Source organism: Drosophila ficusphila, unplaced genomic scaffold, assembly GCF_018152265.1.
Source record: "Drosophila ficusphila isolate 14025-0441.05 unplaced genomic scaffold, ASM1815226v1 contig_197, whole genome shotgun sequence".
NCBI classification, from domain to species: Eukaryota; Metazoa; Arthropoda; class Insecta; order Diptera; family Drosophilidae; genus Drosophila; species Drosophila ficusphila.
Genome location: NW_025064091.1, coordinates 3,814,664 through 3,831,211, shown reverse-complemented (window position 1 = coordinate 3,831,211; position 16,548 = coordinate 3,814,664). Strand labels below are relative to the sequence as shown.

Sequence of the window (16,548 nt, the reverse complement as noted above, 5' to 3'; positions counted from 1 at the left end):
GGTAATTATGTTTCCAGGAAAGCCAAAGAACGGCAATCGTGTTCGCCGGCGAATGGCAAGTGTAATTTGTAATGATCATTAACCGATTCACGATTCCGCTGAGAAAGAGAGAGAAAGAAAAACGCGTACCAAATGCAATTTTCATGTCGTGATTGGTAAGCGATCTGGGAACTAGCAAAATTAACTGGATCAATCTTTAAACGATCTCTTATGTCACTTCAGATCACAAGGATTCATTTTACGTAAGCAAACAAGTTCACAAGAAATATAGGCAAAAGCCCTAAATTTCTATATTCATTTCCCCCACCTCTTAAAAGCTGCCATCAAGATCTGGTTGAACATCAAATTGCGATTGCAAATCCATCACCATCGGGCCAGAGAAATCAAATATGAAAAGAATTCAGCACACATGCAGTACGGAAAACTAAAATAACAACAACCAGAGCAACAACTTTGACAACATGGAACAACAACGCTTTCCGCTTTGCGATAAGGCCAAAAACCAAACAACCAACAACAATTGTTGGAGAGGCGTGTGTGGGCGCAATTTTCCATTGAATTATAATTTTTTCGTATTACAATTTTTCTTCTCCAACTTTACACAGAGAAAAAATCATATATAAATCTAAACATGTTTAGTACCATATTTCGAATGTTGATTCAATTATTGATTAATTGCAATTGATAAATTTTCTTGTAAAGTAAACAAATTTAACAGCATCTGTTATATCTGTAAACTGAAATGTATTTCCCTCAGTGCATCTATCGCTCTCTCTTTTACACTTATTGTGGATTTTGGCTTGTCATAATTTTCATTACATGTTTTTCTGCCATGTTTGTTGCTTTCGTTGGGGGTAAAACCAAAGCGAACCTATAAAGCCTGATAAAGATCTTTCCATAGAGAGTGCGGGCTGTGCAACAACAACTACAACAAGCACAGAAACAACAAAAACAACAAAAAAATTGAAGTAACAACAACAGCGAAACATTGAACAACAGAAAAATTGCAACAATCTGATAAAGACAACAACTGAACTCAACGGAGAGACTCAATTGCGGTTTGTGTCCCGACTTTTGAAAAAAAAAAAACGACAACAACAAAATTTGCAAAAAAAAAAAAAAAAAAAAGAAAAACTGCTAGAAAAAAGTGCGTGAGCTGGGGGTCTCTGAAAACTTGTGGGCTGTGAGTTGTTCGAGACAGTTTTGTCACAGGAATTATCGACACGAAATACTGACAACCGATACGACAAGTCAAATGTGTTTTTCTTACTCATAAAATCGAAATAAATTGATTAACCATATATTATATACTTCACTATACGTTCAATAAATATAAAATTATTATTATTTATAAAATAATTAAAATAACTTGGAGAATCAAACAAAGAAAAGGTTTTCCGGAGAGGAAACTTCATTTAAAAGACATTTGTGTCAAAACAAAACGACAGAAAACAAAACTTCGAACAAAACGCGCGAGTGTGCGCATGCGCCTTCGATTTTCCGCAGAGTTCCGCTGCCACGCCCCCCCAATGCCCGGGATTTCCATTGCCGCCCACCCACGCAGCCTCCGTTGACGGATTGAGAGATTTTCCTTTGGTAGTTTTTTCCCCCCTTTTTTTTGGCTGACTTTGCTGGCATGTTTGTTGGACGCAGTGGCGCAAATCGGGGACGCCATGACATTATAATATGTCAATTTTTATGCCGCTTGGCAGGCGCGTGTTAGAAAATGTCAAAATCCAGCGGCGCAGTCAAACTCTCAAGTCAGCCGAACAGCAATAATAACAACAACAACCAACAGCAAAGCCAACAACTACATCAAAAAAAAAAAACAGTAACAGCAACAACTCTATTGTGCGCCCACGCGTTTTGTTCGCGTTTTAAAACGCGACCACTGTGTGTGCTCATGTCAAGCCTCCGCCCCCTTTAACCCCCTAAAGCCCCCTTATTGAAGCAAAAAAAAAAAACTATAACCGAAGACACCCCACCCCCCGTTCAAGTTGTCTCGGCATGTTTGTACTCCGGAGGTTTTATACTTTTTTATTTGCCTGGCATCGAACATTTTTATGCGACTCCAGCGGACGCATTGTCAGGCGCACAGGGGTTAAAATCAGGAGCGGGTGGGGGGTTAATGGGGTTGGGGTTGGGTATCTTTTGCAGCACACACAACCCAAGAAAGTGCGGGTGCGGCTGCTCTACACTAAATTAAACTTGGTTTACCACAGTTAATATTTACTCTCAAAAAATCGTTCACCTCATTTAAGAATCGTATGTTAATAAAAATTACTAAGACTACTATTTAATTGTATTATAATGTTAATAAAAATTACTAAGACCACTATTTAAGGATCATAATTACACTTTCTGCAATATCCACATATTGGAATTTATAATTTCAATAAGTGTTATTTTTAAACATTTTTCTGGATTCAATAAATCGTTTTTATCATAAGAGCTTTCCTCTATTGCTTTCCAAAAGTTAGTAGCCCCCTGGCTAAAGGCCAAACTAAGCCAAACCCTCTAATCCGTTCAGGAATAACCCACAACAAAGGCCATATAGCCATTTTTCGTCGTTTATCACGCATCGCTGTCAAAATGTCACTTTAGCTTAGCGTTGGCAGGCGATATCTCAAAAGGAGAGGGGCACAGGTAGTGTGTAGTATGTAGTTGGTAGTTGGTAGTAGCAGCATCCAAAACCACTCCACACCTTCTAGTATTTTTTTTAAATATATCTTCTTTTTTTCCTCCGCAAAGCCGCTGCGCACGCGTAATAACGCATAACAGCGCAACAGCAACAAAATCACGTTAATGACAGCCAACGGGGGTATGGCATACCCCTTGGTAACCCCCATATCCAGTAACTTTTTCCTTTCCTTTCTTCTTTTTTTTCTTTTTTTTTACTCCTCAGGCGGTGGCTTCTCTTTTTTTTTGCTCCTTCTCCTTTCGGATGCACCTCAATTCGCCTGCGGGCTAAAATCTCGACCGCTGTTTTGTCACATCATTATCAGGTATCACTCCGCTTGCGAGTGAGCGAGACATCCAAGGTGGAAACGAGATAGAGTGATAGAGACAGAGAGAGAGAGAGAGCGAGAGGGGTATAGCTGTGTTGCATTTTCGACATTATTGACATGACAGCGAGACTTTAGCAGGTGTGAAGGAATTCGCCGTGCCTGACACTAAATCATGACCGCCGCCTTATACGTATGAGTGCGACTGTATGTCCGTGAGCGCGGAACTTTTGTCGGCGACTTTGATTGCAAGACGCTGGCCCGTCGAGATGACGATGATGATGTTGCCACCAGTGGCGTTAATAAAGTCATCTAGCGGTAAACACTGCGCGGCAAAACCGCGCAAAACTGCACTCAAAAAATGTCAGGTAATAAATTGCGGACATGTGGGAAATACGGTTTTTGCTTCTAGCTAAATAAACTGTTTAATTTGGTAATTATCCGTATACAAAAAATAATCTACTGCGAGATTTTTAAATAATAATCCAAGGTATTATGAAATTTTTATATAGTTAGTTTATCTATTTCCAAAATGAGAGGCTGTTTCAGTTTTCCACAACTCTTATAGGCATGCAAATATTTTTAAAAAACTTTTTTCAGTTTCTATACATACTAAATCCCTATCCCTGCTTATTAGTGTAATCAGCATTGTCAATTGAAACGTTTAACGAGAGCAGAGACTTCAGTGGATACCCAAGACCAAGACCGTCCGTTTGGATCCGATCGAATCGGATCGCATCGCATCGCCTTGCATCGCACCGTATTGGATCACCTTATATCGGATCGGATCGCCTGATGAAGTCCCAGTGCAGTGCGGACGGACATCGAGCAGCGAGCAAAAAAGAGTCCAGCAAGGCGGCAACAAAGTGTGCGCCTTGTGGTTGTTGCATGAATAATTCATAACAGCGGCACCAGTTAATAACTGAGCCGCAGTCCGCCGCACAAAAAGTGAAAGCTCATAAGGCAATCAGTCAAAACGTCATCAATAGAATTAAGTAATCAACTCGGGGACCCAAAACAGCAGCGACGGCAGCAGCAGCAACAGCAGCAGCAAACCAAAACTGACCACACACAACAACGGACCAGTGAAGGCAACAATGGCCCAGCAGTAAAAGTATAAAAAAAAAAATTGCAAAAAATAATAAAGGCACAAAAAGGAAAACAGAACCAACTTCACATTGATTGCGGTCCAAAAAGGAGTCGAGAAGTCGAGAACAAAAAGAGGCGCGAGTGGCAGGACCACCGGCAAAAAAGAGCTCCAAAAGAGTAGCCAGCAGCAACGGACACTCCACGAACGGACAAACGGACATGCGGACGAACGGACATACGGACATACGGACATATGGACATACGGACATACGGACAAACGGACAACCGGACCTACGGACAGCAGTTGGAACAGCAGTTTTTGCTTATGGCCTTTTTCCTTTATCTGCTGCTGCTGCCTGCTTTTTTTCTTTATTTTTGGGCAGGTCTTGGACCTGCAGTTATTGTGGTTTGACCAGTTGCAGGGCACAATTCAGTTGGCCACAACCGCAACGGAACGGAGTGGGGCAGCCAGAAGATATTGAACTTGGGCTGCCGAGGAGTATCTGTCGGGTAGCCAATACAAAATTATCGGCTTTCGTATCAATGCTCGAATTCAGTTGGCATATTGGAGAATGCTTTGATTAATGTGCAAACATTTTATAAGCGAACATGGTTCGACCTTTCCCAATTTTGGGAGGTCTTTTAACAGAATATATGGTCTACTGAATTATAAGGGGACTTTATTAAATAACGAAGTTAAGAAAAAATAAGAAAAAAAATGATAATCCAGTATTGCTTAATTTTAAAAAACCATTAAAAAACTGTGTTCGGAAGTTACTTCCACTTGGGCCTATAAATTATTTTCTCCCCATTTCTCAGAAAGTCCCTACAGCTATTTATTCTAAACGAACCCACTGACCTTTTGCATTATTTCAATTAAAATTCATTATGCATTATCTTCGTGTCTATTCCGTCGCTTTCGATCCTTGTTTACATATTTTATTTTCGTTTTGCCTTGCGTTTTGCGTTTTTTGTATGTTTTTTTTACACTGTCTTCGAGGTGCAATTAAAATAATTACGATAATTATATAGTTACAGCAGCGACAGTAGCAGTGCTGAAGGACACTCCCTCCCTTTTCGTTGGAGGGTGCGCGCACATTATTTTATTATTTATTTTATAGATTCCGGCATTTGTCGCCAGACATGCGAGCAGGGCGAGCGAATTACGCAGAAATTGCCATGAAAATTACTCGATTTACCCCGTTAGCCCTTGCGGGTCCTTGGTCCTTAACCCTCTAAAGAGGGTCTGGTCACATAATTAGCCGTGGCAAATAATTAACATAAGTGAGAGGCAGGGCAGGGCAGGGCAAGGATAAGAGCCACATCCAGAGCCAGAGCCAGCAGCAAAAGCTAAAGCCAGCTGGAACGTGCCCAAAAGGAGCAAATTTGCCGCTTCATATTTGCAGGCACGCGTCTTGAAGAGCAACAATACATATATACATATATACACACACACTATATATGGCTATATACACATGCATATTCACATTCTCGGAGATGAATAAATTATACAAAATTTCGGCAACTTTTTTGGTTTTGCCTTGGTCCTTTGATTCGTTTCGTGTTGACTGCTTGTTGCCTGTTTGCATTCATCCTTATCGACATCTGCTGCCCGGGGTTATCCAGCACTTAAAATGGTAATTTTAATAATACCACTGGGGATGGGTATGTTTAAGGGATATACAATTTAGTGGTTTCATTGATAAACATCGGTTTTATTGAATTTTTAATGTCCCCTAGAACCAACAGACGGAACTATTTGTTTTTGGGTAAGAAAATTACCATTGTATGCTACTAAATTCATTTTAAAAATGATCAAATACTATTTCAACTAAATTTAATTTTTTTTTAATTTAAAAATGTATAGAAACAATTCGCCTCGCAGATTTCCGCCAATTCTAAAATATTCCTAGCTTGACACAAATATTTTCCGCCCTGCAATTCGCCGCTCTCGCAATTCTTCTCATGCTCCACTTTGATTTGCTTATCAAGATCAAAGCGATTGCTGCTCTTCGGGTTTGCCTTGTTCTTCCTCTTATTTCGATTTGAAACAGCCAGAAAAACGGGCTGCATAAGAAACACCCGCACAAATCCAAATCTCCAAGAGCAACAATAGATTTTGACGTCTCGGAAATTGTGTGGAAGAGAGCTGCAATTTGCTGTGGCCTCCAAGTTCAACTAACATTAAAAGAAGTGCACAGAAACAAGAAACAGGCGAAGAAACGTGGAAGCTCTCGGGCTGCGGAAGGAATGCCGCTGAAGAGAAGACTGCAGATTCGAGACGGGAGACTGGAGACTGAAGACTGGAGACGGGTGCCAGGAGAACGAAGAATCGAGCGAAGACAATTCGAGTTGCGTGCTCTGCGTGAGCGTCGTGCGTTTGACTGACTGAATGACTGACAAACTGACGAACGCCAAAACTGAACCGGGTCTAACCCAAAGCCAAAGACTGAAGACTGAAGACTGAAGACTGCGGCCCGAAGACTGCAGAGTGAAGACCAAGACTGACTTGGCCCATCATCCATCCATTTATTTCTGAGTTTCTGAGTTGCAGTTGCGGGAGTTGCAACGGCAAAAGGAAAACCAAATTATACACATGCATGCACAGAGAAAAATAATGGAAGTAAAACGAAAAAAAAGTAATGAGAGTAAAAGAAAAAGAAATAAAAATTAATATCGCTTAATAAAATTCGAAGAAATAGTACCGCTGTTTTGAGTTTGTGGTAAATATATCTGTATATGTAAAGTGATATTTGGTACTTTAACCTGTATGTTTTTTAGAGTGTAACTAGGTCCGAGTTGGAGACTGGGAAGAACGCCTCCCGCACTTATCCCCCCTTCGGGCCACACCAACACAATTGAAATTCCTCTAGCGCAGAAATTGCATTTCACGCTGGAAATGCGTGCTCTGCGTGCAGCAAAAAACCAAAACCATAGCGCAACAGCAACAAAAATTGCAACTGCAACAGCAACAGAACAGCAGGAGCTGCAACTTCAGTCGGAAGAAAGACAAAACGCCTCAAATACGTTGGATAGTCAGACTCCAGATGCACTATCAAAATTTTTTAAATTAGATTATCGGAAAATTCAAAGAAAACTTCGCCAACTATGTATCTTTAAATGAATTACTTAAAACATATAATTAGCTATCTCCATTAATTTAGATATTTTGTCTAATTCTTGGATAATTTCCAAAAGAAAGAGTAACTCCAGAAAAGAACAATTTGGCTGTGAAGATCAGTGGGAGGTTGCCGAGTAGCTTTCGGAACCAAAGTGTAGGTGCCATAAAGGAATAGTGGGAGGCAGTTGGGCTCATTCCGTCATGCCGGGAAATGCCAAAAGCAAAACACTTGCAGTTTAAAAGGAGATCCAAAAAGAGAGGCATAAATTAATATTTACAACGAAAGAAACTGTTCAGTACAGAAAAAAAGGAAATCAATATTCGAAAATATCTACCATCATTTGTAAAAACTTTATGAAATATTTGAAATTGTTTTAATATAAAAGTTTCTTTTTGTTTTCTGTGTAAACTCTTGTCACGTTTCAAGTTATGATCGCAGATCCTTTACGGATATTATTAGGCTTAATTTCAGTTGGAATCGGATTGAAATCATCTCCGCTTTTCACATCTCCGCTCAACATTGTCATATTCTATGCTTATTTTTTTGTTGATTTTTCCCCACTACTTTGCTACTTTGTTGTTGTTTACGTTTTCAAGTCTTTCGATGGCAAGAAGAAAAAATCTCCGCACTTTTGCCTCTGTTGGATTTGTTTGTTGACACTCGCAACTTTTTCGCAGCCCACACAAAAAATGATGAGAGCCAGAAAAAATGGGGGAAAATGAAGAAAAAGGGTTCTCCAGATGAGGCAGCAATTTTTGCTGTTTAATAAAATTAGTAAACATTCACGTTCGCGTAAACAGTGCACTGCATACAATTAAATTAAGATAGTTTCGAACGATATCTGTGACCGTATTTGTAATGCTTTAAACGTTTCCCTCCGGGCTTAAACTAAGCTCTTCATTTATGTGGCGAAACATAAAAAAGTATTACACATCATTTCCTAGACATCAATTAGCCGGAAACATTTACTGAACTTCATCATCGTCAACCATCAAATTATTTCCAATTGATTTGTATATAAGTTGCTACCTTACCTACCCCAATTAGCTCACTTTTTATATATCAATTTTTTTTTTTTTTTTTGATAAAACTTCATTTCGTTTGGTTTCTTTTTGGCATGACGTCAAGTTGTTCCCTTGGCCGCCAATCCTTGTGTCAAAACGTTCTCAAGGGTAAATGGAAAATCCATTAATAAATAAAAAAGTGCCGCTCACCTGCAACGAGAGAAAGAGATGGGGAGAGTACGTTAAAAAGAATTTCATTAAGTGCAATGGGGGCTTGGAGGGTAAAAGGAAAATACAAATAAAATTATAAATGGGCAGTACAAACAACAAAAAAATTGGTAAACTGCCCGGCAAAATGGCGAACACTTACACGAATGCTTATATATAGTGTGTGTGCATCCCCTCACACACACACACACACACACACACAGAAAACATACATTGGCACTAATAAGCTGCCGAGTTTTGCGTGTGTCAACTTTTTGCACTTTTTGCGCAAATGCAAATTGTGTAAAAAGAAAAAAATAATAAGAGAAAAAAACAAGATGAAAGAAAACATATTTTCACACGAGACATGACGACACCCTCTCCCCCTCCACTCACCCCCCATCATCCCGTCTCCCTCGCACACTGCACGCTCCAGCGATTCGTTGGGCCAAAAGGGAAATATATGTACATAGATATATACGAATACATGCATGTGCAAGTGCATTTATATATGCATATATACATATGTTTGTATATATATATATATATATGTTTACCTGTACTATAACTTCATTCCAATGGCCGCCCTGCACTTCCTCCAGCCTATATTGCCTTCTCTTTCCATCGCACTTTCGGCGGAAAAGCATAAAAACAACAAGAAGAAAAGCCCATGCATATTGGATGTCTGCGAATAGTCCAAATATTTGTTGTAAAATCGCAACACAAAACCCCCCGAAAACAGTAGCAACAATAGTAACAACAATCGAAAACACGCAAAGCCTGAAGACAAGGCTCTAAAATAAACACTGTTGGAAAAGATTTTAAGTAACACCTTTGGTAAATCAAAAATACATATATTTTTTTGTTAATGCCAACAAGTGACTTAATTAAAATTGAAATATAGTAATATAATATAATTTAAATGTCTAATAAATGCATTTGTTATGATCATATAAGTCATGTTCATTTCTAATTGAGCGGACTTAATTAATTTATAGTTAATAAATAATAATAAATAACAAATAATATTTAAATAGGTAAGTAATAGGGTAGTTTTTAATTTCGGTGACTACCTTGTTGTATATATTGTATCTTACTTTAACCATAAATAATATTCCCCAAAAACACGAGCCTACTGTAAACATCTATTAAGTATTTTTACCAGTGTAGGTCAAAGAGGAGGCGTGGTGTGTGTGTTGTCTACTTCTCCTTCCCTTATTCATTTCGTTGGGCAGGGGTAGCTCGATTTCAGCTAAGGACATCCAAACACACACACACACACACACACACTTACATGCATAGAGCGAAACTAGAGAAATACACACTATTCTTCCTGTTCCTATTCTTTCAGCTATTCTTCCACCTTTTTACCCTTCCGTTGTTGTAGTTCTTGGCTGAACGCATTTAATGGTCGAACAAATGCCTCGCTTTTTTTCGAGGGTGAGAATTCCGACTCACACTTACACACTCGCACACATACGAGTATACGTGCAAGCGGTAAGGGTTGCTAACCCTCCTGTGCGTGTGCTTGTGTGTGTTTTTGTGTGTGCGGGATGGAAATAGTGCCCCTAGAGTGCGAGGGAAAGAGAAGGCACGATACTGGCACATTTAACCCATTGGCAGCCATTTTTAGTTTTAGCCACCACAAATCCAATACGAATTTTAAGGGAAGAAGGCGTTAAAAAGGTTCGAAGAGCCGATCAGCTAAAGTAATTCATCGATCGCTTAAATGTTACTATATACAAAACATAAATACAAATTGTATAGTTTTCTTTTTATAGTATAATACTGTTTTATAAGCTCTTAATGTTTTATCAACAGGATGTTTGTATTCCATGAGGGAATCTCTAAGACTTATTTCCGTTCTTATCTCCCGGAACCTCTGGAAATGTTAAGTATGCAGTTTTGTAGTAATGATAGGTCAGGCATTTCCGTTTCCACTTCAACAACTTCGATCAATCGAGTTTTTTGTCCTGGGACTCCCCTTTATATTTTATATCCATTGTTGTTCACTGAGCGATCGATGCAATGTATGCAGATCCATTGTGTCCAGCTGTTAACTTCGCCCTGCTTCCTCATTTATTATTTTGTATTTTATTGATACCCATTTATTATGACCCATTCGATTGTACATTTACAAACATAAAAGGATTATCCCTTTATTCTTCTAAATTTTGTCGTATTTTATAAGTTAAAGAAAAATTCGTACTAAATTAATAAATTTCTAAAACTCAGTAGTCGTTGTTTTTCATTTTCAATGTGTCAAACATTTCCCCCTTTCATTTTTCATTTTATTCAGAGTGCTGGTTCGGAATAGACATAACCAACTCACTTTTGTTTTTTTTTTTTATATATTATTTAAAATTCTCAATGTCTCACTAAAAAACCGGCAAGATTGTTGAACGAAAACCAAAAATAGATCTCGATCCAAAATTGCACCGTGCCTTTTATAAGTTCCGCGCGTCCAGAGAATCTCCTGCTAAATCGCGATGGCCAAGGACCAAGAAGGACAATCCTCCGACGACCAGAAACGAGAGCAGCGAGCCAGGCTAATCAAGGCCTTGAGTCGCTTCAAGCCACGGGATGCCAATCCACTGCAGTTCTACAACTGCGTCCGCGAACTCTGCATAATGCACAACTGCAGCATCGACGAGGGCTTAGAACGAGCCGCACTAACTTGGCCAGGACTCAGCATGCGCCAGCGGGAGCTGTACGACTCGGTGAGCTCGATAAATAAATAAGGCAGTTTTTACATATTTAAATAACAAATTCAGAGAGGTATGCCGCTTGTAAGTCAGATAAAAATCAGAAAAGTTAGGGGCTTAGAAGTGCAGGGATTTGGTCACCTTTCTGCAAATCCATTTTTTGCTAATTTTTAAAGGTCATAAAAAATGACAAACCATCTTTTGGTCGATCGAAAATAAACTAATGATGCCGCTTGTTAGATATTTAAATAACAAATTGAAATTAAAATAAAGTGAATTGCCTAAACCAATTAACAATTTTTCAAATTTTTCCGCCCAGCAACGTCATGCGGAGCTGCCGATCCCCGTGCCACGGCACCTGATCTACCGCGCCTTCCAGAAGGAGAGCAAGGGGCTGTGGTCCTTGGGCCGCTCCTCGGCGGGTGGCAAGCGATCCACCCGCTACACCTTGGAGTCCTACAAGCCGCCCCCGAAAGCGTCGCGCCTCAAGACTCAGCTGGAGGAGAAGCGGCCCAAGTACGATAACCTCCTCGACTTGCCACCCAAAGTGGCAGCAATGCGGTGCCGCCAGCGCCCAATCGCAAGTTCTCGAGAGTGTCGCCTTCTTCCGGTCGCAGGATCCGGAGTCTAACGCCTCCGGCAGTAAGGCATGTGAGTTCCATTCGACAGATCCTCTCGATGGCCAGTGTGGAGATGAAGAAGCCTGTGCGACGGCGGCCGGGAAAAATCCCTCGAGCCAAAAAAGTTGGCGGCCTTGAGCCGGCTAAAATTGTGCCGGAGAAACTGTCGCCTAAAGCTTCGAAGTTGCAGAGGAAGAAGATAACCAAACGGAAGGGTGGCGGCTCCAAGGCCAAAAGGTTGGCCAAGGAGGCGGATTCGAAGGCCTCGCACAACTGGAGTTTGGCAATCGGAGGTGTCCGCCGGCGACTCATGATGCACCAGCCCTCGAAGACCAGATCGTAATTCTATATCCCAGCTCCACAAATTGCTGTTATTACTTGTATACTTGTATACTTGTGAATTTGTTTTGATTGTAAAGGGAATGCTCTTGTCCTCAGTTGAAACCCAAACACAGATTTTTTGTTGCTCTATATTCTCAAAAAGTGAAAAATTGTTGAAAAAAAATGTATAGAGTTGAAACCTACTGAACTATTGAATAAAAAGAATACAATAAATCAAAGCAGTTTTTAATTGAAGCTAATAATATACATATACTTATATTTCGATCCAAAGTCAAATTCAAAAAACATATTAAAACACATTAATTAGCAATTCAAATTCATGCAAATTTTTGGGTAAATTAATAGAAGTCATTTCCCCAAGCCTATTTCAATTAATTCTCGAAGAACAACACAAGCATGCTTCTTTCATTCCCAACGTATTGGCAATATATAAAAGTCCCCTATGAATACAATAATTAAAACCATTGAGATCTTAACAATTCGGTCGAGACAACATGAAAAAACACTAACCATTTTCTAGGCATTTTATGGCATTTTATTTCTCTTATTGCCGACTGTTTTTTATTTTCCCCGACTTCTTTTTTTTTTTTTTTTTCTAGTTTCCAAGCGGGCGCAATCATTTTGATGAACCGTTAGTTAAGCACCAAAAACAACAGCAACAATAGCTAATAAAACATTAACACACACACACACTGGAATAAAAGCCCAAAAAAAAGGAGAAAAAAATAATAAAATCAACAGAGGCAGTAAAAAAAATTCGCAAAAGTTTTTTTTTTTTTTTCTTTTTTTTTTTGCCAATCGGCACGCAGCAGCGACGTTGAGCATTTGACCTAAATTCGGGGACAGCTCTTCTTCTACGTTTTCTACTATTTGTTGTTGCTGTTCTCAACGCGCTTTTGTGCGTTACCCAAAATACAACAAAAAAGAGTGAAACGCAGAAATTCGCAAACTTTTTTGCGGCTGCTAATTTCGCAAAGGCAAACAAAAAAAACATTTCAATTCCGCATAGAGAAAACGAAGCGGAGAATTTGAAAAGAAACAAGCCCGAAACAACTGTACAAAAGTCAAATTGTTTTATTTTATTTTTTCGGATTGCCTATGTCACGACAAATTTTGCGTTTTGCCTTTTGGCAATTGTTAGTTTTTTACGGGATATTCTTTCGGAGAATTGGTTTGAGAATTTTGAATTGCTACCTGTTTGCGAGAAGATTTATAAAAGAGATTTATTATCTAGAGGAATAGAAACAACAGCAATGTTAAAATCTAAAAAATAGAAAAACCTAAGATTGACTTTCATAAACTAGTTAAAAAATTTACAAGCTTTTTAAGAACCTTTAATTAAATCCAACCTAATTCATACTTTATTTTTATAAATATTTATAAATAAATTTCAATATTTTTGACAATATGTTCTAATGCATTGGTAATCCTAAAAATGTTTTATCCATGCATTTTTTTTATATTCCTCAGTTAGTTTAAACTTTCAACAAATATTTTCAGTCCTCAAAACTTTTTGAAAGAATCATCCAACTTAACCACCTTAATCGTCTTTATCAAAGTTTAATTTGACTTATCCAATTTCATTGCCATTTTTTTTCTTTTTGGCCTATAACAATTTATAGCCGCCTTTGCTTGGCAAAAGTTTTGGTGACGCTTCAAAAAGATACTGACAAAACTTGGCACATATGACACACACATGACACATGTACTTTTTTTGATTTCCATCATAAGATTATACTTTTATTGAGAAGTTTGTAAGGCTAAAACGCAATAAAAATATTTTACAATTATTACAATTATTAAATATTAAAATTTAAACATGTGTTCATTTTTATGCTATTTTTATCTAACGAATAAATTATATAGGGCCTATTCTTTTTATGGTTCGAATGGGATCAAATAAATATATGGTAAAGCTGTCGGATCTTGGGTTTCCCAATTTCTCTGCCTCTTTTCTGGTTTTCTACTTGTGTTTCTTTTTTGCTTGTTGCCTTGCTCTTGCGCCATTTGACTTCTAACTGCTTTTGTGGCTCCAAACACATCTACATATGCTCGTATATTTCTATGCTTGAGTGTGCGATTTTTTTAAGGCGCTAACTAGGCAAAAGCCACCAAGTTAACCCAACTAGGCGTCCCTCGCCCTTCTTTTTTTTACACTTTTTTTTGGGTGCTGCTGTCTTTGTTGGCTTTGTTTTGTTGTCAAGCTGCTGTCCAAAAAATAGCAACAATTCAGCAAGAGCAAGAGTACTACGCCGATTACGCAATGCGTTCACATACACAAACACACACACAGACACGATTGAAAAAAAAAGAAATAGAAACACATACTGTCAAGGTTTTTGCTTCGTTTCCGCGATCAACGCGCTCGCGAAAACTCACACAGGCACACGAAAAAAATTCGCAAATAACAACAAAAGTAGCTTGTGCGTGCGACCCAATTGGAAATTTGACACACATTGACAGCGGAGATAGGAGAAAACGGTGGCCAAGGGGGAGCTCAGAGCGAGGTTAGAGGGGGGTTCGGGGGATCAGGGAGTGACGAAGTCCAGAAGCAGCTGCTTGGATGGGTACAGATACAAAGATACAGCCACAAGTATCGCAGATACAAGTTCACATGTATTTATTAGGAGCAAAATGTGTGCAAAATGATACTCTAACCAAAAGCAAAGGTGAAGTTTGAATTTTCAGGCCTTACATTATAATTTCAAAAATGTATAAATAATATTTTGAGGTTGTATATAAATTATATAATTACATTAAATGAAATACAACTTACAATTCTTTTTAAGACACAATGTTTCAAATTTGTAATGCTGAATTTGGTAAAAATAGTATCTCATAAAAATAACATTTAAGCAAAATATATTGTTAAATGTATATAATATATATAGCGTTTTTAATATTCATGTTAATAGGGTACCTATTTATTTTTTTGTTTATATTTTTCTTAAATACCTTTACTCATTTTTCCACATATCAAGATCTTTTCAGCACACGCATACTCCGCGCAGTTTTGAGAGCACAGCTTCTTCGCCAACGTTTTCCATTGCGAAATTAAACAGAGAAAATTATAAAAAAAATAAATGGGATGGGGGAAACACACATCTGCGGATTTGTGTGTGCGCCTGTGTGTTTGCACTCATTGCTCATTTGTTTCGTGGGCTTAGAGTAACTGGCAACTGGCCTGACCTTTGGCTTGACCGTGGGCGTGAATTGCAAATAGTTGCGAAAAATACAAAAAAAAAAAAAAAAATAGGCAAACCCACAAAAAAAAAGAAGAAAAAATCATACAAAAGAAGCGAGAAATGGCAGACAAAACTGTTTCTAGCGGGCTGCTTGTCGCACAGCTGAAATTCAATGCTATCTACACGCACACACAAATTAGTTCAGTAGGTGCTTTGATGTTATTGCTGTTGCTGCTGTTGTTGTTGTTGTTGTTCCTGACGTTCGGGTTTAATTTTAGCCTCTGTGGAAAATGAAACATTTCTCAGCGCAAAACGCCGGCGAGAGAGCGGCTGGCTGGGCCATAAAAAATTCGCACATTTCTGTCCTTGACACACATTGCGTATACGCAATCTACGCAGCCGACTCCACAAGCTGATTCCGTTTATGAGTGCGTGCGAATTTTTTTTTCTTCTGGTCGTTTTTTTTCGCATTTTTCGCATTTGTGTGTGACCCACATAAGAAATCAAACAGATAACATATGCTTCCCTTTTATGCCAACCATTGGAATTTTGCACACTTTTTTCTCAGTTTGCGGAAGACAAATTTGCATAGTTGGAAAATAATGTTTGGCATCGCGAAAAGTTTTCCTTGCCTGTGTCATTGATTAATGAATTTATCGTTTGTCTATTTATTTTCCCGTTGAGAGGTCACAAGGTTGCAAACGCATTGCGAAAATTCAGCCATTGACAGCTGTTGGTAAAGATAAAACGCTTCCTACTTTTAAAAAGTTCAAAAAGAATGAAAAAGAAGATACAGATACTTCACTTTTAACTAATAAAGTTACTAAAGACAAATTGTTGCTACAGTTTTTGTAAGAATTCTTCAACAATCTTCAGTGAGTAAGATATAGATAAAAATGATTTTTGCTTTAATCTTTTCTAGCAAAGTTTGTCATAAGTGGCTTTTGCTAACAATGCATTTTAAGGGCTTTCTTTATTTCTGCCTAATGTCATGCGTTGAGGTGCTGAGAACGTGCCTTTCTGCAACTTTTCAGTTTATTTTGTGCGATAACAAATTATTACTAATTTTGTACAGAAATTCCTATATACACATATATGTATGTGTAGATCTGTAACGTATATATGTGCAAATCGGCTGTATATAACTTTCTGTAGATTTGCCATCATCATATGGATTTCAAAAACTCTTGAAGCCAAATATATATATATGTATATTATATGACAAGTGTGACTGATAAACGACACAAGCAAAAAAGTTGTTTCTATCTT

At 38.4% G+C, this 16,548-nt stretch overlaps 1 protein-coding gene across 1 annotated transcript; it reads left to right on the top strand.

Annotated features, from left to right (window-relative positions):
* The first annotated feature begins 10,714 nt into the window (after positions 1-10,714).
* Positions 10,715-12,312, top strand: LOC108097503. Its single transcript, XM_017199814.2, is given in 3 exon segments — positions 10,715-11,147; positions 11,452-11,692; positions 11,695-12,312. Coding segments are annotated over 3 exon segments (873 nt in total). The 5' UTR covers positions 10,715-10,916; the 3' UTR covers positions 12,096-12,312.
* Positions 12,313-16,548: the final 4,236 nt, after the last annotated feature.